Source organism: Notolabrus celidotus, chromosome 8 (assembly GCF_009762535.1).
Source record: "Notolabrus celidotus isolate fNotCel1 chromosome 8, fNotCel1.pri, whole genome shotgun sequence".
Taxonomy (NCBI): Eukaryota; Metazoa; Chordata; class Actinopteri; order Labriformes; family Labridae; genus Notolabrus; species Notolabrus celidotus.
Genome location: NC_048279.1, coordinates 27936470 through 27963310, shown reverse-complemented (window position 1 = coordinate 27963310; position 26841 = coordinate 27936470). Strand labels below are relative to the sequence as shown.

Genomic DNA, 26841 nt, shown 5'->3' with positions numbered 1-26841 from the left:
CCCTGTATAGGAAGAACCCAAAGCGCTCTCCCTGTTCTTGTCTACAAATGTTGTATTGTCTGTTTGTGTGTGTGAAGCCAAAGGCAATTTTCCACATTGTGGACAAATAAAATTCTAATCTAATCCAATCTAATCTATTTAACTCAGAGGTGACCGTAGCCCGGCTTAAAACATTTAAAACATACATACTTTACTTTGTTGCCTGTGTTACTGCGAATGAGGCCATTATTCCAAAATGTAACATCATGCTGTGTTCAAGCACACCTCAAATATGCGATTCAGATGAGAAATTGTTCATTAAAATGCTTACTGGGTTGATAAATCAAAGAGGGGTTGTAGTGCTCATCTTTCAGGCTTTATATTGTTCTTCTGATACCTCTGTAGTAGCTTTACATGATTCAGTTAAAAAAACTTCTTCACTTATCTCAGGCTGGTGTCTGAAGATCCAAGAAGCAGCAAATTTGTGTTTCTTGTTTGAACATTATATATTTGCTCTTTTAAGGAGATTCATCAACTTGTGATGTCATGACTTGAGAAAATCTCAGGTTGATCTCACTGAAATCTCCCGTGAGCTTTTGAACAAGCTGTTCAGAGCAGTGTGCAGTTTCATCCAGGGATTACTCCAAACACACGTTTACCTCAGTTTAGAACTTCACCCACGTTCAGCTCCCTTTTATTTAGTCTACGGTCCAAACTTTGTCACTCCCAATGTTAAGCTTTGATCCCATGGCTGCACAGTTCACAGTGGAGATTACCTGCAGAAGAAAAGTTGGTTGTTTTCACTTTAAGTTGCAAGTTGCACTTAATAAGCTTCCTCGACATGAAAACAGAATGAGACTTTCAAAGAACACATGACGTGTGATTTGACTAAAAACACAGAAACAGCAGAATGGTCCTTTAAGATCTTTTATGTCCTTTTTGTTGTTACAGCCGAAAGCTTCCAGTTATTTCATCATTCCTGGAAGATTAGAGTCAAGAAGCACGAGGTCAACACCTTTCATAAATCTATAAATCTCTTTACTTCAAAGCTATGGCACCAGTCAGTCAAAACTACACCTAAAGAAAATCCTCCGTCATCTGACTGAACGAGAGGAGAGCACGAGTGTAAAATGAAATGATTTGAATAAATGTGAAATCAATCCTCCAAAAACAATAAATAGAAAACCTTTAACCTGCTTCTTTTACAGTATGACTTCACAGGTGGATTTCTACAGCACAGTTTGACACACTCACTTTGACAGTAAACAAAAAAAAAATCATCTTTCAGTTAGTAAATAAGAGAGAAAGACGTCTATCTGGCACTTTTATACAATTCGGGATGACACTTTTAGCCTCAAAGTGTTTTAAATGCTCCGATTTGTGCGATCAGGAAGAGACAGCAGAGATCAGTTAGAAAGACGGACAGGCGTCCTCTCGGTCAGTGCAAGCGATCAGTGCATCAGTAGTGTGTCGACGACAGAATGGAGTCTGACTGTGTCGAGTTGGATCAACCAGCCTGAGTGTACGGCCACCACAGTGGTTCCCCACAGTTTTAAAAACATCTCTAAAATATTAAATATGATATCTGATTTGCATATAAAGACATTTTGTACATTCTTATGACCGTCTGTTGCTCCCTGGGTCCAGGTCTCCGTGTTGAGAGAGGAGACGCTCCTTACAGCTCTCTGGAAGGCGAGATTTCATTTCAGTGATCACTTCGATCATCTGAAAGTCTGCATGAAACAAAATCAGTCGACACCGCTGCTTTACGCTGATTTGACTTCGAGGGAAATATGATGAAAGTTAAGAAAAATGGCTCCCATGAAGTGCAGTAGATAAAAGTCTCCATTTGGCCCCTCTTCATCAGTCCTTCAGTCCGTGAGTCCTACGTCAGCTGATACAGCTGCTTGTTGTGTGCTTGGTAATTAAAACCAAGACAAAGTCTCTTATAAGCCCACTTTACTTTGTGGGTATTGCTTCTAAACGCAGTGCAACGGTTTCCTTAAAAAGTCAGACCCTCACAAGTAGAAATGTCTTGGACATCACAGCAGAATCAGTTTGTGGTTCGATGCCCAAAACTCCAGATTCATCCAGATTTTTACATCAGCTGAGGGTGGAGGAGAGAATCCATCTCCTGCGTCACTCCTCCGTGTGCTTGTAGAGCTTCAGACGTCAGTGTGAGTCTCTGTGACATCAGCTGCCGGCACATAGCCGACCCTGTGAGAGACTGCGGGTCATAACGGCTTGTCAATCACTGCGACTCCTGTAGGAGGGAGAGAATGAAAAGACAGAGCGAGAGAAGAAAAGGTCAAATATCTTTCCTCTCAGTGACATGGTAACATGAATTGGGTTGTGATAGTACGATCAGACTAACCGGCATAGCTGCGTCCGTTGCTCATGTTGGTAGGAATGAGGCTCCACTTGTCCGTGGCTGGGTTGTAATATTCGACAGAGGAGAGGTTACAAGAGCCGTCGTCTCCTCCGATCACGTAGAGCAGCCCGTTAATGGCACACACACCTTCAGGAGAGAGATGGAAATATCAACATGCATCTGCTACTTTATTCATTACTTCTGAATGTAAGATTTAAGTGGATTGATCTGGAAAGTTCAGGTCAGAGTTGAATAGAATGTTTAGTAAGACTCTTAGAGGCAGCAACATACAAATATTTATATCAGGTAATCATTGAGATGGAGAAAAAGTAGCTCCCAAGATCTTTATGACCCCTTAACCCTGAGCAAAGAAAACTTACAATTTACAGAGTGACACATACAAACTGTCAGCATGGGCTCATGTTTAGATCAGCATAAAATATATACATTTGTTTAAGTGTAGAAAAACAAGACACTGAGCAGGAAACCACTGTCTCCTGAGTTTCTGCAGGTTTTAAGCCACCATTCTGCAACATTCTCCACAGGTGCTGTTACATTTTACATTTCTTTATATGCAAAGACCAGCAGAGGAAAAGTAGTAACCAGCTTACGATTGGTTCATGTTTTTGACATGTAGGACTCTGTTTACTAGGGGTGCAACGATACACAAAATCCACAGATCGGTACGGTTCGATACGTTTTTGTCACGGTTCGACACTTATACGATACAGAAACAAGAAATTTCCATGCCTTTTTTTAACTTGGAGTTTATTGAAATTACCAATATTTGTTTCAGCTCAAAAGCACAGTTTTTAAATTAAATTAAATGTATCAGGAACAGCTATACCTGACACAAGTTCTGCTGTGCATGGGGGTTTGCGTGTGTGTGTATTAGTGTCTGTGTGTCTGTGTGTGCATCTGCCGTGCGCGATAGAGAGCAGAGGAGAATTGTGAATTGCCCTATTACCCCTCTAGAACTCGATGCTCCCAACATGCAGGCTTGCTAGTTGTACCTAAAATCTCTAAAAGTAGTGTGGGAGGTAGAACCTTCAGTTATCAGGCCCCTCTCCTTTGGAATCATCTACCAGTCAGGGTCCAGGAGGCAGACACCCTCTTCACTTTTAAGAGTAGGCTTAAAACTTTCCTTTTTGATAAAGCTTATAGTTAAGCTGGATCAGGCTTGGACCAGCTTTTGTCATGCTGCTATAGGCCTAGACTGCCGGGGGAACTGGCACACCGACACACTGGGATCCTAGCTCACCCTCTTCCCCCCAACCCCCTCATCACTCACTTTAACTCTGCCTGTCCCATTAAAGTTACTAACCATAGACCTTTCTGGAGTCCCTGAGCTCCATTGTCTCGTAGATTCCTCTGAGCTGCTGTAGACGTCCTCCTGCTGTGGACGATCTGGACTCCAGCTGATCCGGACATGCTGGACTCCAGCGGCAACAGCTTCTACGACTCGTCTCATCACTATCACTTCTCTCTCTTACTCCCCTCTATCTGTCTTTCCAGACCCAACTCGGTCGAGACATGATGGCTGTCTAACATGAGTCTGGTTCTGCCTGAGGTTTCTGCCTGTTAAAAGGAAGTTTTTCCTCACCACTGTAACTAGCTAAATACTGCGATGTGCAATGCTCATGATGGATTAAGGTGGGGTCAGACTGAGTCTTACCCTGTCTTGAAGTTGGGTCTCTGTTCATAATTTGACATAGAGTGGTCTAGACCTCCTATGTTTGTAAAAGCGTCTTGAGATAACGTTTGTTGTGATTTGGCGCTATACAAATAAAGATTGATTGATTGATTGATTGATTGAATGCGCAACCATGTACAGACAGAAATGACATCCCGTCATGTAAATAAGATAAATAACATAAGGATATTTAGTCTGTTAAATAAAAGAACAAGGTATAGACTTGATCTATGAGAGAGGTAACCTTAAATCACTTCTGCTTTGACTTCCAGGAGGGGGCGGGACCCGGTGGACACTCGTGCTTCCCTCTCGTTCGGGCGCGCGCTCACACACACATACATGAACATATGAACACAGCAGACCATCGTATGGTGAAATATATATTTCCAGATGAAGCACAGTTAAAACAAACGTGACCAGCTTGGACTGAATAAATGTGGATGGAGCACACAGTTCAGTGGACCTTCGCTCGACACTGCAATCCAGAGGAGTCAAGCACAGATCCACTGAACTTTCATCACAGGGCGCCTCATCAGAAGTGGATCAAATAAATATAAAACTGCATACTGTTCGGTTCATAGGGCGTACCGAACCGTGACCACTGTATCGAATGGTTTAATACAGATACACGTATTGTTGCACCCCTACTGTTTACATAACCAAAACTAAGTTCCCAGCTGTAAGAATGAAGGTGTAGAGGCTGAATGAAAGAATGAAAACAAGGCCTCAACACTGGAAAGCGGTGTATCATTTTAGATTCTTGATTAAAAACTACAAATCCCATGCTTCAATGTCTCTAGTTTTCAAGGTTTCATTCTCAAACAAAACACAGAATTAAGCGACTCAAATTATACATATGAACTGTGATAGAACAAATATTAAATAATACGTTTCATGAATATTTGAAACAACTAAAAGAAGAACAGGCCATCTTCCTCATGTGGTGCACCTATACATCCATTAAAGCCTCCCACACTGTAAAGTAGTAACCAGCTTACAAATTGGAAAATGTTTTTGACAGCTGGAAGAATGAAGGTGTAATGGTTGTATGAATGAATGAATGAATGAATGACATGTCTGTATGTTGTCTCACCTGCGTTTCTTCTGCACATGTTCATGTCACAGACCGGTCTCCAGCTGTTGGTCTGTGGTTCGTACACCTCTACACTCTTCCTCACCAGAGGGCCGTCGTGTCCTCCTGCTGCGTACAGCTGACCGCCCAACACACCTACACCTGGACAATAGAAGAACATATACTGAACTTAGATTCAAATATGTGTTGACACTCTGCATAAGCAGTCATATTCATATTCCAAACAAGAGGGAGGAACTCGTCTGCTTGTTGAGATAAAACAGTAGGGCTGTCAACGAATATTCTAAATTCGAATAAATATTCAAATATTTTAAAAAATGGAGATTCGATTGTGAAAATTAATATTCGACAGTGGGAAATAAACCACATAAGCGGCTGCTTTGTGAGTGGGCGCACTGCATGACGGGTCAGGGACAGGTCACAGGAGTCACACAAGCACAGTGTGAAGCAGACAGCAGAGAGAAATCTTTCTGTCCCCGCATGCTCAGAGCGCTCTGAACACGTCTTTCCTCTGCTGGGAATATAGTGAATAAAAGGAGATCGGCACTGGCCTCTTCACACTGACTGTCTTGTGTTTATGGCAAATAACCTGTCAGGCCTAAGACCCTACATTGACAGTGGACTAAAAGAGCCCGACAATCAGTGACACTGGGATAAAATGCAGTTTTTCCTCTTTTTTTTTAGACAAGCGCCAAGAATGTACAGTCATGGCCAAAAGTTTTGAGAATGACACAACTATTCATTTTCACAAAGTCTGCTGTTTCAGTTTTTATAATGGCAATTTGCATATACTCCAGAATGTTATGAGGAGTGATCAGCTCAACTGCAATTAATTGCAAAGTCCCTCTTTGCCTTGAAAATGAACTTTATCACCAAAAACACATTTCAACTGCATTTCAGCCCTGCCACAAAACGACCAGCTAACATAACTTCAATGACACACAGGTGTCACACACATTAACACAGGTGTGGGTGTTGATGAGGACAAGGCTGGCGATCAATCTGTCATGATTGAGTGACTGGACACTTTAAAAGGAAAATGGTGCATGACACCATTGTTCCTCATCTGTTAGCCATGGTTACCTGCAAGGAAACACGTGCAGCCATCATTGCATTGCACAAAAAGGGCTTAACAGGGAAGTTTATAGCAGCGAGTAAGATTGCACCTCAGTCAACCGTCTATCGAATTATCAAGAACTTCAAGGAGAGAGGTTCAATTGTTGCCAAACAGGCTCCAGGGCGCCCAAGAAAGTCCAGCAAGCGCCAGGACTGTCTCCTGAAGGTGTTACAGCTGCGGGATGCCACCACCAGTGCAGAGCTTGCTCAGGAATGGCAGCAGGCAGGTGTGAGTGCATCTGCACGCACAGTGAGGCGAAGACTTTTGGAGGAAGGCCTGGTGTCAAGGAGGGCAGCAAAGAAGCCACTTCTCTCCAGTAAAAACATCAGGGACAGACTGATATTCTGCAGAAGGTACAGGGACTGAACTGCTGAGGACTGGGGTAAAGTCATTTTCTCTGATGAATCCCCTTTCCGATTGTTTGGGGCATCTGGAGGAAGGCTTGTTCGGAGAAGACAAGGTGAGCGCTACCATCAGTCCTGTCTCTTGCCAACAGTGAAGCATCCTGAGACCATTCATGTGTGGGGTTGCTTTTCGGTCAAGGGAGTGGGCTCTCTCACAATCTTGCCTAAAAACACAGCCATGAATAAAGAATGGTACCAGAACGTCCTCCGAGAGCAACTTCTCCCAACCATCCAAGGGCAGTTTGGTGTTGAAGAATGCCTTTTCCAGCATGATGGAGCACCTTGCCATAAAGCAAAAGTCATAACAAAATGGCTCGGGGAACAAAACATTAAGATTTTGGACCCTTGGCCAGGAAACTCCCCAGATCTTAATCCCATTGAGAACTTGTGGTCAATCCTCAAGAGGTGGGTGGACAATCAAAAACCCACAAATCCTGACAAACTCCAAGCATTGATTATGCAAGAATGGACTGCCATCAGTCAGGATTTGGTCCAGAAGTTGATTGACAGCATGCCAGGGAGAATTGCAGAGGTCTTGAAAAAGAAGGGTCAACACTGCAAATATTGACTTATTGCATGAATTCTGTGTAATTCTCAATAAAAGCTTTTGATACTTATGAAATGCTTCTAATTGTATTTCATTATACCATAGAAACATCTGACAAAAACACCTAAAAACCCTGAAGCAGCAGACTTTGGGAAAATGTAATATTTGTGTCATTCTCAAAACTTTTGGCCATGACTGTAGGTGGACTACTTTTTTGTTTTCAACTTTAACTTCAATTAATGTTAATATTTCCTTCAATCACTGAATGAAGCCTGCCTATATTAGGGACAAGAGTCGGGACCTTTAACTGCTCGCACAAGTCTTGTTCAGCACTCACTCGAGCAAGAGCGAGAGGTCTACGGTCTTAAAAGTGTTAGGTAAAGAACATTCGAAACAATGTTGTTTTTTTTTAGAGGAAATATTCAAACGTCATTTTGGAGCAATTTTGACAGCCCTGTAAAACAGTCATTTTACTAAAAGTCATGAAATATTAAAGTTGTGTTTTTTCAGGGATTTTTGCATTTACAGTTGCAAACAACGTCCACTGGGTGGTGCTATTCAGACAGAAGACACTGTTGGCAAAAACTAAATTCTATACCATTAACTGGTCTTCATCGGACTGTGCTGTGTAACATTGTTAGATTCTGCTGTGGTTACACTGATAACAAATTATTTAAAAAGTGATATTTATTCAAAATGAAAACTATAATCCTCAACATGTTAACATCTATTTCATTTAGAAGAAACACAAGTTTGTTTGTATTCCATTTTTGTTTGTAGTGTGTGTGTGTGCGTGTGTGTTTACCTGCTCCACTACGCCGTGTGCTCATGTCAGCTACATAACACCACTGATCAGCGACAGGGTCGTACTCCTCCACTGTGCTGAGACACTGACGAGACGCTCCATCATAACCTCCCACTGCATACAACTTCCCTGTAGAGACACACATTTAACACACTGAGTCCTTTTCAACAGTTGGGTTTCATTGAAATAATTTCAATGACAAACACAAACTCTTCATCCTCACCATCGACCACCCCGACCCCCACGCTGCTGCGCCGTGTGTTCATGGAGGTGACGTACAACCACTCGTTGGATTTATGATTGTATGCTTCCACTGTGGACAGACCTGAGAGAGAAACACAGAGAAGACAACAGAACATGTTAAAATAAAACTAACAGGTTAGGATACGTGTGTGTTTGGTGGTGTTAGTGTAAACATTTCCATCCTGCAGGGCGTTAAAACAAGAGGAGAAGATGCTCCATGTCTCCCGAGTTTACTGTTCACACTGCAGCAGGCTGTTTAACTCTGCTGCCTCTCTTCAGTTCGACAGCCAGGTCGTGATGTGAGTCCAGATGGGAGAAACATGCTTTAAAAACAGTTTTTGTGAAGTGATCTGTACATCTTCTGACCACTTTACTTCTACACTCTGACACTCATTCTTCCTCTGTTTTCTGCAGATAATGAAAACACTGCTTAATGTTCTCGTTTACAACTTGATCCCTTCCTCCCAGTCATAGATTGAGTCTCAGAAACAATCAATCACATTAATGGATTTTCTAAGATTCATTTCTTTGATGAGAGGGTCAACCTTGGACAGAATCAGAGGGAGTGAGAAAAGACATGTGGCAGCGTGGGAGTCCCGTCTTGAAGACTATATCCTGTGTATGAGGTGCACGGATGGACCTGTGAGATAAACTGGCGTCTAACAAAAGGATTTTTTCAGCTACGAAAAAGTTACCTTTTGAAATAAGGCCTTAACATTGGAAAGCAGTAAACCACTTCAGATTCTAGGTTATAAAACTACAAATCCCATGCTTCAGTGTCTGTAGTTTTCAAGTTTTAATTGTCAAACAAAACACTGAATTAAGCGACTCAAATTCTAAAATGAACTACAATAGAACAAATCTTAAATAATAAATATCATGAATATTTAAAAAAACTAAAAGAAGAACAGGCCATCTTCATCATGTGGTGTATGTGAGTGTATGTAAGTGCATGTTGGTGTATGTGTACCTATGCTTCCATTAAAGCCTCCCACAGCGTAAAGTAAATCTGCTAACACAGCAGCTCCCAGAGTGCTGCGTCTCTCCTGCATGCTCGACACCGCAGTCCACTGGTCTCTCCCACTGTCATACACGTCCACCGTTCGCTCCCGCAGGGAACTGTTGAACCCCCCGACTGCATACACACGGCCCCCCATGGAAACCACACCTAAGACACAGACACACACACACACAGGGGGGGGGGAAATGTTTAGAGGTGTTGTAAATTAAGGATGGTGAGGGAATAAATCATTACCACTGATACTTCAAAGCGAGTTTATAGTGGGTTCAGATTAGTGTCAGTCCTTTTGGACAGTTTAATCTGGTTGGATTTTGTGCTTCATTTTACTGTAAAGCAGTGTTCATTTTGTTAATGAAACTATGACAATAAATGTTCGTCAACAACTCATTTTTTCATGACGAAAAAGAGATTATGACGAGCTAAAGCGTATCACTGATATTAAAACTCTGACGAACACATGTTTTGATTTTGGAAACAAGATGATGACAAGAATAAAACAACTGACCGTCGGACATTCAAAAGTCATGTTTCCCCCGCTGTGCGTCTTATCCTTAGAAATAAAAGTGACGCATTCCTGTGTCAGGCTGAGTTATTATTTCAGGGGCACAGTGTTAGCTTGGTTACTACCTGCAGCAGGAGTGCTTTATGAACCAGCTTTCCCGCCGCCATGCATCTGTCTCTTCTTCATTGAGGATTTTTACCCCCTTGTGTTTGTTAATGACAAAGACACAACCGGGGGACGTCTGTTTCTGTTTTAGGACTAGCTGACGTTTGCTGTTTTTGCCGCCATTACCGTAAAAAGCTCTGCATCTACAGCTTGATTTATTCCAGTTCGGTGATACATCAGACATATTTAGTAAGTTTTGATCGACTCCTAGTCATCAAAGATGCAGATGCATTTCAGAGTGCCGTGAACTGACTGACTGTCCAGTGCGCCTGTCACTGCAGGTACATTCAAGGACCGTCGTAAATGTGCAATACAGTCCTTTCATGGCATTTTTCTGTGAATTAAGAGAATCAAAATACAGTGACAGTGGTCACATCAAGAATGTTTTGTTTTGACTTTTTAGCAGGGACAGGCTGAATTATTTAACTTAAGATATTACACAAGCTAAAGGAGTGAAATGTTGACGATTTTAACACTTGATACAACCCTGATACCGACATCTGATCAACTACATGAATTATCTAAAGAGTGAAAATGTTTCGTCAAAAATCAAAGACTAAAATGTGACTAAAACTAGACTCAAATGTTTTGAGTTTCCGTCGACTAAAACTATAAAGGGCTGAAAAGACTAAAATGTGACTAAAACTGACTGCCATTTTCATCTAAAGACTAAGACTAAATCTAAAATAGCCGCCAAAATTAACACTGCTGTAAAGTACATGTCAAGCGTAATGTACCGTGCATAAAGCCAAGGGTTATTTACATAGTCTCAAAAATGATTTTAAATAGTGCATCAAAGAGAGCAGATTAAATCACAGACTGACCTGCTCGACAGCGTCTTGATGGCAGGTCAGCTACTTGGTACCATCGATCCTCCTGGAAGTCGTAACACTCCACACTGCGAATTGCTTTAGGAGCCTGACCACCCACAACGATCATGACCTGCAGAAGTGTACAGTTAATGATAAAGATCAGAAACTATCAGTGGGTCTAAAAACACGATACATGACTTCTTGTCTTTGTAGTTTATGGTATAAATGCTTGTGTGTACTTTTGGGATGCTGATCGGAGTCCTCGGTCGGGTCCTGTCCGTCTTTATGAGGTGCCGCTGGTCAGCAGGCAGAAGGTGATACTTCATCGCTTCTATGAGGAAATCTTTACAGGTGTTGTTGTTCTTTATCAAAGCCTCCTCCTCCACAATCTGGAAACACATAAAGACACAGTAAGCATAGAGACAAGTAACTGTATAACTGTGATAACATGCAGCCGGCTAGCTCTAAGATTTCCTCCCTTATCTGGAGTCTTTAATAACAAAGATCTTCTATTCCGTATTTAAAGAAGATCCATTTTTACACTAGTTGAGCTTTATTTTCAAACTGAAACACACACAGCCGGCATAACGCACACCAGTATGTGATTATAGATTTCACCAGAAGAGGTATGTGATGTGAAAATGAATGCCTTGTGTGACGTAAAACATTCCTTCAATCACCCTTCTTCTGCTCAGAGACACAGCGCTGACTGATCTGTGCTTTCTCGGTGACTCACAGACATTTGAGGTTTTAGGTTGGCTTCTAGCGTCGTCTTCTTTTTCCTTTAAGCCCACTGATTTAATCCTCATTCAGGTCTTCTGCTGTCCCTCATGAACGAGACAGTTTGTTAAGGGTGTATGGAAGGCAGAGTGTCAGAGACGTTTTCATACCTGCACTAGGTAATCCCTGGACAGCAGAGGAAGCCTGACGTGCTCCATCAGTTTGGGCATGTGCTCCAGGCGAGCCGGCTTGTCGTTCTTGATCCAGGAAATCATGGCCTCAAAAACCTGAGAGATGTGGTTACAGGAGGACATCAATTAAGAGAAGGCTTTATTTCTCATGTTTCTGATTGGCCCTTTCTTTGTCTTCTACTTCAAGTGACGGGATATTTCAATATTGTACCTCTAATGTTTGTGTGTTTCAAAAGAGTCATGCAGACTATGAGCAGAACTGTGCTTTACAAAGACGCTGTTAAATGATTTCACACGTCCGACCTCTCAGACGATGAGTCCCTGGCTGAGTGATTGGCATCGTCAGAGCTCTCACACTCTCCTCTTTCAGAATCAAATTCAATCTTCGGTTACCTCCCAGCTGCTCCCAGCAGGACGTCGGCACATCAGAGGTGCCAGACCCTTTGTCCTGCATGTTTTGCAATCCAGAATCAAATGCCCCAAATTCATGGTCACTTTTAAGCTGATCACCTCTTGAAAGCTTGTAGAACAGCTTTATCAGCACAAACAAGAGACTGAGAGTCCCACTGGTTTGCACAAAGGGACGAGGAGAATGGGCACTTAGGGGAAGGAGAACACACTTGATGACTCTAGAGACTTTTTCCTGATCAAGGTGTCACAGCAAACACAACATACTCCTCCGCTGACACAAAGTAAATCTACGACAGTGCTGTAACAAAGTTCTGCTGTCCTTCCACCTCGGTACTTACAATCTGCAACAGCTTAATATTGGTGTCGCAGTGTTACAGAAGCATGAGAGGCACAGCACGTTAAGCTCCACATGCACACACACAGCTCTGTTCTGCCTCTGTTACATTACACATTGAAGACGAGGCGTGACAGGGGTGAAAATGTCCTGCTTTGAGCTGGCAATCTGAAAAAAGCTTAGAGTAAGATTCCCGTATGCAGACACACATCATGTATGAAGGAATTCAGTGTGTTAGAAAAAAGGTCTGCAGTCTTCTTCCTGAAAATACAGATATCTGACACTCTGCTGGACTTAATGCACACCTTTCACCATGGCCTTTCAGCACAGTTCATATAACACTGTACCCACCAGAATACAGAGCAGACAGGCGGTAAAGTAATGTGTACATATATCCAACTTCTGAGCTGGTAATGTTGTCAAGACATCAGGACATTGTGTTAGATATACATGTATGTGTGTGAAATGTTTGTCTGTTATCTAAAAGAGTTCCTGGTTCAATATTCATCTTCATATTTCCTCAGACTTACGCAACATCCCTTCTTCATTGTCCCCAGAATCCATAAAGAAATTGGTCGCAGGTCATTTAAATTCAAAGCCCCATCCCATTGGAGTAATCTACCCGCTTCTCTTAAATCCATCGCCTCCATCCACTGCTTTAAATCAAACTTGTTTTATTATTTAAAAACAAGCTGTTCCTGTTTCTGATGTGTGTTAGTGTGCTTTTTTGATGCCTCTCTTTGTTGATGCGGTCTGTTGTCAAGGTTCTGTTTAATGGCAGGGTGCTGGGTGGGTCCAGGAGGAGTAAGGGTGAGGGAGAGCTGTCTGTGTTTGTGTATTTGTGTTTGCTGTGATTTATGATTTTGTGTGTATTCATTTGCTTTGTGTTTTTCTTGGGACCCCCTTGAAAACGAGATGCTGCATCTCAAGGGGCTATTCTATAATAAATAAATTACAAATAATGTCCCAGTACGGTTCAACAAAAACATTATTTCTACACTGCAGCTGGTTTAATATAAAATCAATAGAGACCCTACACTGTTCCTATGTAGTATGACCTAAAAAAAGGCCCTATGTGAAAATAATGCAACACAAGTTACAGGTTGAAGGTTGACTCATGCCTTACCTTACTGAACAAAACATTTCAAATCTCAGCACAGAGAACATTTGTATCTTATGCTATTTACTTTTTGTTGTCTGAACATATTTGTGCTTGTCTTTGCAGATTTTCCACCTTTAAAACCAGACATTATGGTTAACATTATTTTTATATGCTTGCATTTTCTATACTGTATTACCATCAAGTTTATGCTTTCTGACATCACACTTTTCTTGATTCAGTATGTACAGTTGATCAAAAGAAAGTTTTCACGCAACATAAAATTGTTCCCTCTATCACTCTTTCCAACCCCAACATAGTCGAAGGAGATGTGTGTCTAACATGAGTCTGGTTCTGCTGGAGGTTTCTTCCTGTTAAAGGAAGTTTGTCCTTGCCACTGTAACTTGCTAAATGCTGCAAAGTGCTCTCTGCTCATGGTGGATTAAGATGAGATGGGACTGAGTCCTGTCTGTAAGATGGAACTGGATCTTATCCTGTCTTGATGTTTAGTCTGTCGATTATGACATAGAGCAGGGGTTCCCAAACTTTTCAGGCCGGGACCCCCAAAATATAGGTGCCAAAGACTCGAAACCCCCACTGTCCTTCAAAGTGATTTAATGTGGCTTCATTTAGCTGGTCTGCAGACAATGACCCTACCTATATGAGCATGTGGCTGTGTTTCCTGTGCCTTTATGAATTAATCTACTGCTACTGATGCTTTTGATAATTAACTGTTCACTAATCCTAAACTTAGGAGTCATCTGGCAAAAACAAAGGCAGAAAACTCATTACATTTTCTATTTTCATGGTTTTATTTCAAGGTTAGCTACTGTTTTTGTTGATATTTTTTACTATAATGGGTAAATTGCACTATTTTTTAGATAATTTGAAAAAAAAAAACATTCTGGAAGACATCTCGTGACCCCCCATTTGTGTCTCGCAACCCCCCAGGGGGTCCCGACCCACACTTTGGGAACCCCTGACATAGAGTACGATCTAGACCTGTTCTGTTAGTAAAAGCGTCTTGAGATAACATTTGGCGGCTATATAAATAAAGATTGATTTATTTGTGCAATTTTTTAATAATTTCCAGGAGGGTTTACATAGTTTTCCAGGAACATCCCTCATAATAAAAGTGGGGATAGACATCTTTGACCAATGGAGGGTCCATAGGTGGAATAAAAGGATGTTTTCTTGTTCTAAAACCAATCAAATTTGTCACTGAACTGAGTTACAAATAAAATCACAAGAAATGTCTCACATCTGTGTACTACTACTAAAAGAATGTCAAACAAACGTAAGGATCCTACTTCTATACTTTCACATTGGTTTACCACTAATTAAAATGTATCAGATGTATCATGTGACCGTGATTGTGCCTCCATTTGCAGCCAGTGTGACATTGAACAGACGAGATGACGGCTCCCTGTGTGTCAGTCTGACTGAGGCAGCAGTCACCTTGAAGCCTGCGCTGCTCTGACAGTAGGATGACACACAGATGCTCCTGCAGACTCTCCCTGCTGACAGACTAACAGCTGACAGGCTCTGGAATATGTCCTCCGCCAGTGAGGGCCAATCAGATGCAGCGAGTCTGCAGCAGGAGCACGTCTGTAACAGCGTCTATTAGCTGAGAATGTCATAATCTTCTCGTTAACTTGTTATTTAGTTTTCCTGGACAATCCCTCCTAAAGCGATCCACACAAATATTTTCACCGACAAATATGAGTCGAAGTGCTCTGATAAAAGGGTTGAAGATTGTGTGTGTGATTATCGTGCTGTCTGACCTTCTCCTCTGTGGTAACGGTGAGTTTGTCACTGGCGATGAGGCTGCACACCTGCTGCAGAGAAAGCCCCAGAAACTCCTCTCCTTGCACCACCTCAGAGAAATGCTGCTCTGATAGACACAAACATGCAGGGTTACACACAACACACACGCACAAAGAAGAGAAGCTGCAGGACTTTTCAGACTCCCTGAACCTCCACCTACCACACATCTATAAAAACACACAGTGGCAAAGACGGCTCAGGGTCTGTGGTGAGGATGAGTGAGGAGGAACTTACCAGCATATGCGTGGGACTGGTTGAGAAGCTGCGTGCACGTGTGGAGGTCGGCGAAGGCCCGGATGCCCAGACAGTTGGTGGGGTGAAGCTGAGACTGAAGGAACTCACAGCAGACCTGACGAACATCCATCAGCTGGAGGAGGCTGGCTGCTGGCAACAGAACCTGCAGTGAAACACATACATAAAGACACTTAAAAACTTCATTCATTGGGAAAAAAACAATCTGGTCTTCATATGTTTTCAGAATTCAGCATTTGAAACAGAGGCTAAAAGTCGTATCTGTTGAAGTTGATATCTTTGGTGTTACTACTCTATGTCAGGACACCTCAGGTTTGGACCAGCTCTTAGTTAGGCTGCTATAGGCTCAGACTGCTGAGGGAACTGACACACTGGAATCCCATATTTTCCTCTGTCCCCTCTCTCTGCATATCACTTATTTTAACTCTCCATGTCCCATTAGGATCGGGGCGGCGTCTGCAATGATGCGGACACTGTACCGGTCTGTTGTGCTGAAGAGAGAGCTGAGCCAGAAGGCAAAGCTCTCAATTTACCGCCAATCTACGTTCCAGCCCTCACCTATGGTCACGAGCTGTGGGTGGTGACCAAAAGAACGAGAACGCGAATACAAGCGGCCGAAATGAGTTTTCTCCTCAGGGTGGCTGGGCTGGGCCTTAGAGATAGGGTTAGGAGCTCAGACATCCAGGAGAGGCTCAAAGTAGAGCCGCTGCTCCTCCGGATCGAGAGGAGCCAGATGAGGTGGTTCGGGCATCTGGTCAGGATGCCTCCCGAGCGTCTCTCTGGGGAGGTGTTTCGGGCATGTCCGTCTGGGAGGAGGTCACGGGAAGGCCCAGGACACGCTGGCGAGATTATATCTCTCAGCTAGCCTGGGAGTGCCTCGGTATCTTCCCAGAAGAGCTGGTGGAAGTGGCCGGGGAGAGGAATGTCTGGGCTTCCCTGCTGAAGCTGCTTCCCCCGTGACCCGGACCCGGATAAGCAGAAGAAGATGGATGGATGGATGGATGGATGTCCCATTAGAGATACAAACCATGACCTTTCTGGAGTCTTTGGGCTCCCTTGTCTCGTAGGTTCCTCTGAATGGCTGCCATAGACTGCTGTGGACGTGCCAGACTCCAGCTGCAACAACTACTACTATCCATCTCACCACTATCATCTCTCTCTCTCTTCAACTCCCTCTATCCCTCATTCCGACCCCACCACCATCGAGGCAGATGTCTGTCTAACATGCTAAATGCTGCAAAGTGCTCTGCTCTTGGTGGATTAAGATGAGATCAGATGAGTCCTGTCTGTAAGTTGGGACTGGATCTCATCCTGTCTTGAAGTTGGGTCTTTGTTAATAATATAACAGGAGTACGGTCTAGACCTGCTCTGTTTGTAAAGCATCTTGGGACAATATTTGTTATTAATAGATAACTATCACAGTCAATCTGTCTATAATGCCAACAGATTATTTAGTAGCTCACCTCCTCAGGTCATTGATTTTCAATATCAGGGCCGTGAAGGACAATTATTGTCATCTCACAATCAATTTTCTTGATTGAGTATTTGGTGAACTAAGTTTCTAAAAATACCGCTCCCTGTTTCACTCAGCATCAGATGATGTCCTTTAAAGTGCTGTTGAAGAACAAAAGCCCAAAAATGTTTAGTTTAAAGCTCACTAAAAGTCAAAATTTAAGAGTTCAATAAACAGCATGCTCTATATTTTTCACCTTGTATGAAAGAATGCTTAAACAAATCATCATGAATCAAACAACTGCTTATTTATTCCCTGTCTTTGGACCAGTGGATTTATTTGTGCCACAACAAGGCCTCTTCAAAGATCGTCACAGTGCATCAAAGCACAAAAGTAAAGCCACCTTCATGTTTTTTGCAGGACAATGTCGCATTTCTGCCTGACAGACGTTTTTATTAGCAAGGCAGGCATGCCGTCAGAGTTCTGTTAAAGCTTGATGCTAAAAGTCAGATTCCCTGCGCAACATCTTTTCTTAACTAGGTCAGTGAGATTGTGTCTATCTGCCTCTGCACCTCTGTCATCACTCAGTTATCCACTGAGTGTGCATTGTTACCGTCTCCTGTGTTGTCTGAGCACAGCTGTCCTGACGCCGTATGTCTCAAAGAAGAGGAGCATCAGGCAGCTGCACACACACACACAAACACATCCCTGACAACACTTCAACTGTACAAGGAAAACAAAGAGTTCAGGGAATCTGAAGAGGAGACGCAACCTTTCAGTGAAAAACAGAAAAACAGTCAAAACACACACATTCAAGGGAGCCAATCAGGCGGGCACGCTGCTAACAGTGGGAGGATTTCCTGCCTCTCTCCATGCAGACTTCCTGTGCTAATAATCAGAGGAAGTTTCCTGCCTGCAGCTTGATCCCAATGCATTTATTCAACCCCGCGCCAGAGCCATGCAGCTACGAAAAGTTTATGTCAACAAGATGGAACAAGAACTCGGTCCGGGGCTTTCACAGTAAACTCAAAAACATGAGCAGCTCTTACGCCCTGGTAACAAACATCTGCTCCTCAGGAAGGTTCACTCAGACTCGCCTGAAACTAACAAAGAGAGGAGATATCAAACCAGCTGGGTCATTACCTCTTTACTGGTTCACATTTATATTAAAGCTGACTGTGTTGACAATCATAAGACATATTTGATGTATTCTGATATGACAGGGTTTAGGTGGTAGCATAAAAAAGAGTTTATACGGCTGAAAACAGAACTTCCCCCTCTTTTAAATCTTTGGGAATAAAGATTTCTGGCAGTGTCCTAGAAAGGTTTGTTGTGAGCTGTTAATATCAGCTTGTTATATTGTTCTCCAGACTTTTCTTGAAACAACAGCGGCTACATAATGAGTTTCTTTCTGCACCTAAAGTGAGTTTATGGGTGTGTGAGTTGGAGGAACAGCCGCACAACTGATTTAATAACTGAAACTATAAATCTTCAAACTAAGGCTTTGGTTTTAAAATTCTGCTACATATTTAAACACTGAAGGATTCAACAGAGGGGACAAAGATACGAATGTACGTATGATACCAAGAGGTGACAAAGTGTTAACCCTGCTTCTACTGATAATTATCATTATCATTATTTAGTATTCACACCCCCAAACTGATTGTAAACATCCCTTATTTCAATAACACTGTGTGTGTTCATAAAAACCTGATGCAATTTTGTCCCGGCAATAACTTACCATACTATCTATTCAGATTGAATTGGACATGGTGCTTATATCTGTAATATTTGATTTAATCTTATTTTATTTTACTTTACTTTATTCTATTCTATTCTCTTTTATTTAATTTAATTTAATTTTGCTTACTTTACTTTACATTATTTTACTTTACCTTACTTTATTTTAATTTAATTCATTTTACCTTACTATACTTTACTTTATTTTATTTTACTTTGTTTATTTTTATTTTACTTAACTTTATTCTATTCTTTTTTATTTAAGTATATTTAATTTGATTTTATTCTATTTTATTTTACTTTAAATTATTTTACCTTACTATACTTTACTTTATTTGTTTTATTTAACTTGATTTATCTTTATTTTACTTAACTTTACTTTCTTCTATTCTATTTTCTTTTATTTAATTTTATTTAATTCTTTTTTATTTTACTTTATTTATTTTGTTGATTTATTTATTTATTTATTTTACTTTATTTTACTTTACTTTACCTTACTTTATTTTAATTTAATTTATTTTACCTTACTATACTTTACTTTATATATTTTATTTTACTTTGTTTTATTTTTAACTATGTAGGTACATTGTTGTATTCCTCTGTCCTGTGTTGTAAGCTGCTGGAACAAAAGAATTCTTCCCAATTGGGGATCAACAAAGTATATCTAATCTAATCTAATCTAATCTAATCTAATAAATTGAGTCAATGTATTTAGAGCAAAAGTAGCCATGAAAAGAAAGTAAAAGCCCCATAACAGAAAAGAAAGTGTCAAATAAAATCAGAGACATGTTCTAACTCTCTCTTCCTCATGTCAGTGAAGGTTCTCAGTCATCCAGGTCATGGTAATCCAAAGCTTGATCTGTAAGGCAACTGGGCTGGTCTCTTCCTCAGCATTTCTGTCTTTGTGAACTCTGGAAAACACACAACCTCACCTGCACATTGTCTTCTGTCACTTCGATCTCAGCCGTGTAGATGTAGTCCACCAGCTTTCTCAGCGTCTGTCCGTCCACCTCTCTGATCTCCACCTGTTGGGCTTTGCTCTCAGTCATATCACCTACAACACACAAACACACACAGTCAGGTATCAAAACACTGAACAAAACACCACACAATACAGCTGTACATGTGAGTTAATGTACCTGTAAACATGGCACAGAAGTAAGGGCTACAGGACGCTAGGACCACCCGATGAGCTGGCACCTCCACTCTCCCCGCCACCAGCTGGACATCACAGAGCATCTTTTTACTGGAGCATGAGAGGCAACAGAGAGGAAAATGATCAGCCTGTGGTTAAACTTGAGAGAACACTCCTGTATTAGACTAAAGGAAAGAGCCAAGAGAGGGAGGCATCTTTAAAGCCAAGTATGGACAGGAATACTGCCATCAAATGTACTAATGTAGGTGTTCACATTCAGGAGTTTACTGTGATGTTGCTTTGAAAGGTGTAGATTAGATGCAGATTTGAAAGCAGTAACTGTATTAAGCATCGCTGTCAGTAACTCACCTCCTCAGGTCATTCATGAACTGGAAAGCCTTCCTCATGTGCGTCTGGTTGTAGGTGAGCATCCCTTCATTCATGGCGTCCTCCTCCAGGTCTGTGGCGCAGTTTGGACGTGGCGAGGCCGGTGTGGCCACCAGACTGAGAAGACATGAGAGGAAGTATCAGGATCAGATGAAGAACGACCGAGCAGTTGAACAGGCTGCTTCTTCTCTTGTGTTATAAAGAGAGGACGGGGCAGTAACACAGAGCTGGATAAATCACACAGAGCTCTTTTCACACAGCTGTCCCATCACTGTTGTCTTTATCATGTTTAACACAGAAGTACTGTTCAGTCAAATCCACAGAGGAGCTGCCTGGAGGCCTCACTGTCTGCCTGTGCTAGTTATTTTTGAACACTTGTGTGACGCCTCTGCTAGTCATCCTTTAATAATCCCAGGTTCTTCATGCTAATCTGCTTTGGTTGGAATAGAATTGAGATACTGCTGCACACGAGAAACAACACGGCTGGGATTTTGAATTCATTTCAAAACAGCGGAGATTTTCTCCACAAGGCTGACACACCTCTATCAATGACTTACACCTAGGTCTACTACTAAAAAATGTTTTCAGGGAATCAAATGTTTGTTTGGTCTAAAACCTGTCCGTAGACAGCAAGAAGGTTATTTGGGTTGCAGGGTGTATTCACTGTTAATAAGAACAAAACAAAAACCATAAAATCATGTTCACGTGACATATTGAGGTGACCCAGAGAAGACGTCTAATTTCACCTGGAGAACAAATTATTTAAGCTAGGTTAGGTTTACAGCAAGCGTAAACCTCCAGGTCTCAAAATATGAAGCCCATGTGGAGGTAATAAAAACTGCAGTTCACCGAGCTGGCAGCAGAAACACCAGAAAACATATATTCAAAAAAGACGATCTTTACAGCAGAACTAAACATGTTTACTAGGGGTGAGTATTGCCAAGAACCTCACGATACGATACGCATCACGATACCTGGGTCACGATACGATAGTATCACAATATATCACAATATCACAATATTGTGATATATCGTGATATTCTACACAGTAAACTAAGAAAAAATAAGGATGGTGTAAATCACACAATATTACTCAAAATTGAAAGGACCAATGAAGTAAAAACTATTTGATTGAAAACAACTTTTCCATTTTATTGTTTTTGAAATACTGAAGTTGTATTTTAGTTCCAACTCGTCTTAAGTGTGAATTTTTATTATTACAAAAATATCAATATAAAGAGTTGAAATATCGATACTGTATTGGAGGTCAAAGTATAGCGATATATTGCTGTATCGATTAGGGATGACCACAATTAATCGATTATCGATTAATTGATTGTTAAGAAATTACTCGAAACACGCATTTTTGTTATCAATTTTATGTCACGTGGAACAAACATCATGTGGTCTCATATTTGGTTCATCTATCAGGGAGGTGTTTTAAGTTTAAAGCGTGTTTCGATGTGAATCAGCTGTTAAAGGTGTTGAGCACAGCGGAGACGCTCAGCTGGCGGCTGCGGCTGACCAGCAACATCAGAGCCGTCCGGGCTTTTCTGCCGCTGGACTGATGATGACCCGGTTGCGCACCCGGCTGACACCTGACTGAATACACATGTTTATTTTTCTCAATAAGAACAAGTAGACAGAAAACTGGACACTGTGAGTCTGAAGTAATTTTCTGTTAGTAGTCTCAGGCTTCACTTTATAAGATTATGTCCACGTAGAATATTTTAATGAGCCTGATCGTTGATATTCTGCGTGTCTAACATGTTACTCGTATTCAATCCCGTCAGTTAGATGCATTTTTGTTGCTGTAGAAAATACAATTTAGGAGGAAAACAACGTATTTGGCCTTGTTTTTGACGTAACAATAATACTGGGTTTTTTTTAATCAATTAATCAATAATTGATCGTTACCATTTCCAAAAATTGATCACGAAAAATACTTACAATGTACATCCCTAGTATTGATATTTTTTCACACCTCTAATGTTTACAGCCGGGCTCAAAAAAGATTTAGGTCTGAGTAGCTAATTTTTCTCTCTTGGCACACACTGTACGGGGGTTGAATATTTTTTTATCACTCTGTATTTTCAAAGATATTAAACTTACGAGTTTTGCCCAAATAAGGGCATGTCTGACTTGACTGACAGGCCGGCACCCCTGTAGCTGTTAGTGAAAAGGCTAAAGGCCCCACTCTTTGGGTCGCTGGTGGCCTATCTGTCCAAGCGCCCCACGTATCGAGGCTATAGTCTTCGTCGCAGAGGTCGCCGGTTTGACTCCCGGCCGGTCGACCATTTGCTGCATGTCTTCCCTCACGCTCTACTCCCCACGTTTCCCGTCTCTCTTCAGCTGTCCTGTCAATAAAGGCGCAAAAGCCTAAAAAAAAACTAAAAAAAAAGGCCTGCCTCTTTAACTCACACTAGCTTGGACTCATTTTGGATTGTGTTCAGCGTTTCCAATAAGGAACTTGCCAACGATTGGCTTCAAAGCAACGCTCAGGAACAGATGGTTGACATCACGGATACTACGTCCATTTATTATACAATCTATGTATGTCTATGTTTACAGATATTCAATTTACCTTGATGAGGACAAAACAACTGAAAACATTTAGTTTTTCGAAGCTGAAATTAATATTTTTCACTTACAGATTACTCAAATGATTAATTCCACAGCATACGTTGACAGGCCACTTTCTTGCCCTGATTAAATAAATAGAAAGATAAATATATAAAGGTTTTGGGCAGCCGTGATGTTCTTGGTGTGGAGGAATTAGCTATCAGGCTTTGGCTTCAAAAACAACTTTCCTTGTTAGGTTTTAGTCTTTTGAAGGGATTTGGACTTCTATAAGAAATCACAGACTATTCCTTTAAGCCCTCCTCAGACAGGCCCACACATAAAATAATAAAACAAGAATATATATCGTGTTAACCAATGTGTCCTGATGAACGTGTCTGAACACAAAGAAGAAACCCTGCTGTGTGTTCACTCGGTTCAGCTCTATTTCTACAGCATCATACATACAGGCGTGCATCCTTCAGAAACAGATATCTACAGCCATGATTGAAAACATTCAAACAAGAGAGAGGAAGGTGATATCAATAAACAACACATTCAATACAAATGAAGACCATAGGAGTCTTGGTTTGGCTAAATGGTTGAAGTGTGCGCCCGTGTACAGAGGCTTCAGTCTTTGTCACAGCAGTCACTGGTTCAGCTTCTGGCCTTGACTCTTTGCTACACGTCTCCCCTCGCTCTCTACCCCCCACGTTTCCTGTCTCCCTCCAGATCCAAAAAAAAAACTTCAAATGGTTCCTAGAATAAAAATGAAACTAAATGAATACCAGAGAGAAATGAATTCTATAAGCTATAAGAAGAACACTGACCAGAACTAGACGTTTACTAGGAATTAAAACCAAACTTTAGTAAATGACATCCAGAGAGCTATCCTCTTGAATTTCCAGGACAAGTTTCACAGTTCAGGAAGATTCAGAACAGGAAGCTCTGTGGTCAGAGCTCTGTGTCCTCGTGTAGGACACAGACAGAGGAGCAGCTGGTGAGTCTGTGCCTGTGGAGAAGGCAGGACTCTGTAGTCAGTGATGTCTGAACACTATGACACTGATAGACATGCAGAGCAGATAACTAATCAGATTATCAATGTTTTAAGATGTTTTAAAAGTTACATATCGCATTCAATATATTTCTTTCTTTTTGCTTCAATCAAATATCATCATATCATTTCAAGTTTTAGTTTTTTACTAGGGATGCACTGAAATGAAAATTCTTGGCCAAAACCGAAAACCAAAAATGAGGAAACCAAGGCCGAAAACCAAAACACCGAAATAAATTATTATGCATTTTTTTAGTAGGGAGACCGGGGACAGTTGTAACATTTCACTCCTTGGATTTGAGATTAAGCCATGCATTTCCTGTTTGTGTTGAACAGGGATTTTCTAGGCTCTTTATCTTCAAAAGTGACTTTGAAAAACTTCTTTTATAAGTCCTTAAAGAATTAATCTTGCCATGCCACTTTATCATGTTTTTAATTTTAAGTCAAAGGAAATATAACAACTGTTTAAAACTTAAATGAAAGTAGGTTGTGAAGACAAAAGGGGTAAATGTTATTTATTTGTAAATGCACTGGCCACCCTGGCCTATGTGAGAGCCTCAGTTGGTCCACCCCATTCAAAAAGCTCTGGACACACCCCTGCCCCTTGGCCGCTCCGTTCTCCTCCTGCGCTGTGCGCCTCTCCGTCTCCAAGTGGGTTCTCCGCATCTATCGCGGCCTGGATCATTTCTGGTGCGCGCTGCTTTATTCCCACATCCAAGTAATGACCTTTATAAAGTGGATCAAGTACAGTCGCGATGAAGTGCAAAGGATCCGAATAGATCTCAGTCAAACGTGTGCTGACAGACTCTAAGAGTGTACTTTTCATTGTTTTCCCTCTGTGGTCTGTCTCAACCTCTTTGCTTAGAAGACGCTTTAGTGCTGCAATTAAAGGAAGAACGTCTGCTCCAGATGCATCAGAGGAGCTGATCTCTTTAGTTAGCTGCTCAAAGGGGATAAGAAGAGAGGGAATGTTCTCTATTAAGACCCACTTGAACTTGCGATCTGTGCTGCAGGACTCGCTTTTGCACAAAGCAATCCAGATGCAGTTTTTGCTTGCATCATCACAACATTATGTTTTGGCTGTGTTGTTTCGGTGAAAGAAGGGGGTCGGCCGAAAACCGGTAATACACTTTTGGGCCATTTTCGGCCGATAATTTTCAGTGCATCCCTATTTCTTACATTTGTTTAAAGCTCCTGTTCAGAACTTTGTTTGCATTGATTTTGGCGCCCCCTGTGGATAAAATGGTACCTAATAAGATGTAGCTTCTTTATAGACTTTTGGGGTAATCAAGTAAAAAGAGAGGTACTGAAGTCCAGAGAGAACATTTTCTTTACAATATTTAAATGTTGTTGTTTATTTAGAGGTAATCTGCACTCACCTGAGAGCAGGAGGCAGAGAGACACTAAACATCACTGACAAATATCTATTGTGATTGTAATGTCCCTGGTGACGACATGTATGCACTGAGAGAAAGTTTTGTACTTTTACTGGAGTCTTAAATGATCAGAATTTGAATGCATACACAACCATGAATAATGTTGCATCACCTACATGATGAGACAGAACTGTTCATTCAACACACAACTATGGGTGTCACTTAGAGTGATCCTTATGAATGCATGGCTCTACGTGTTTACAGAAAGCTTCTCTTCTTTTAGAGGAAGTATCATGAAGACTTTAACTATGAAGGAGGTTTTAGAGTTGAACAGGCAGGTTGACAGGCTGGCTAGCTCGTAGCATCGCTCGTCATCACACTTCAAAGCTAATATGAGCTTACGACCGATAAGTCATAATTCAGACTTCAAACAACACAGATAAGTAACTGTAAGGGTCAGTGTTCATCCAGCTGGCTGTGTGTGAGCTATGACTTCATGACAGTCCTTAAAAAGTCCATTCTTCTTAACTTGTAGTTTGTTTTTACTGCCTCAGCTGTTCAGCCAGAGATGCTAGCTAACTCACCGAAGCTAGTCAACAGGGCTAGCCTGTGCTGCTAACGGAGAGAGCGGCTCGGCTCTCCGTGTCGGGGTTTTTAACTGGAGGATCATGTGTGCTCAAATGTTACCCGACAGATGTAGAAGCAGCGTGAATCACAGCTTTGCAGAGTAATCCCTGTCGCTGCTGAGCCAACTCACCCCAACGACACACCATCCATCCTCCCGGAGTCAGACTCCACAGCAGGCATGAGAGCTGTACAGGAGCCGAGCGAAGATGGTCTATTAACAAGATGGATCACTCCGAGTCAGACTCTATGGACAGACTCCACAGCAGGCATGAGAGCTGTACAGGAGCGAGCCGAGCAAAGATGGTCTATTAACAAGATGGATCACTCAGGGTCGAAAATATGTGTACGCAGCATATAAGGATCCTGGTATTGATTTAACAATCTCCACTCCTTAATGTGAGGATAGAATCATGTTTTGGCAACTTCAGGCTTTTCTGACTTGATGGTGAACAGTACCTGGGTTCCAAGTGCTAAACCAGAGGCTGGAATCCCTTTATCTCAAGGATCCGGAACACTTAAATCCAATAACCTGTCTGTTTTTTCACACTTAGAATCCATTAATAGAAGGTTTCTTCCTTCTTCGCAGTCGGCTACAGCTGACGTGAAGTTCTTCCTTTGGGCTCCCATTATATTTTTCAGCGTGACTGCCATCTGTCGAATCATTACCGCTGCAAACGTTGTGAGTTTCCAGCGGAGTTGTTAGCAAAAGAATCGTGTACCTAAATTGCAGAGCCTCTGAAGTTATCCTCCATCATGCTCCACCGGGCAAAAATGCACAGACCGGCCAGTGCTGATGATGTAGGAGCAACGCACATGGCTGTTGTAAACACAGAAAAGCATAGACCTGAGATGAATATATCTGCCATATGGATCGGCACTATACATCGGCCCCTTGTCACCGATATCCGATCTAGCTTTTTTAGT

At 41.6% G+C, this 26841-nt stretch overlaps 1 protein-coding gene across 1 annotated transcript; it reads right to left on the bottom strand.

Moving 5' to 3' along the window:
- Window positions 1-892: 892 nt before the first annotated feature.
- On the bottom strand, window positions 893-26179 carry klhl3 (kelch-like family member 3). Its single transcript, XM_034690623.1, has 15 exons — window positions 26048-26179; window positions 20284-20418; window positions 19919-20025; window positions 19712-19833; window positions 15569-15731; window positions 15292-15401; window positions 11643-11759; window positions 10992-11141; window positions 10765-10882; window positions 9223-9420; window positions 8233-8334; window positions 8010-8138; window positions 5137-5277; window positions 2354-2497; window positions 893-2242 (listed from the first exon to the last, which is right to left on the bottom strand). Exons 1-15 carry the CDS (start codon window positions 26095-26097, stop codon window positions 2214-2216), a joined length of 1815 nt encoding a protein of 604 aa, XP_034546514.1. The 5' UTR covers window positions 26098-26179; the 3' UTR covers window positions 893-2213.
- Window positions 26180-26841: the final 662 nt, after the last annotated feature.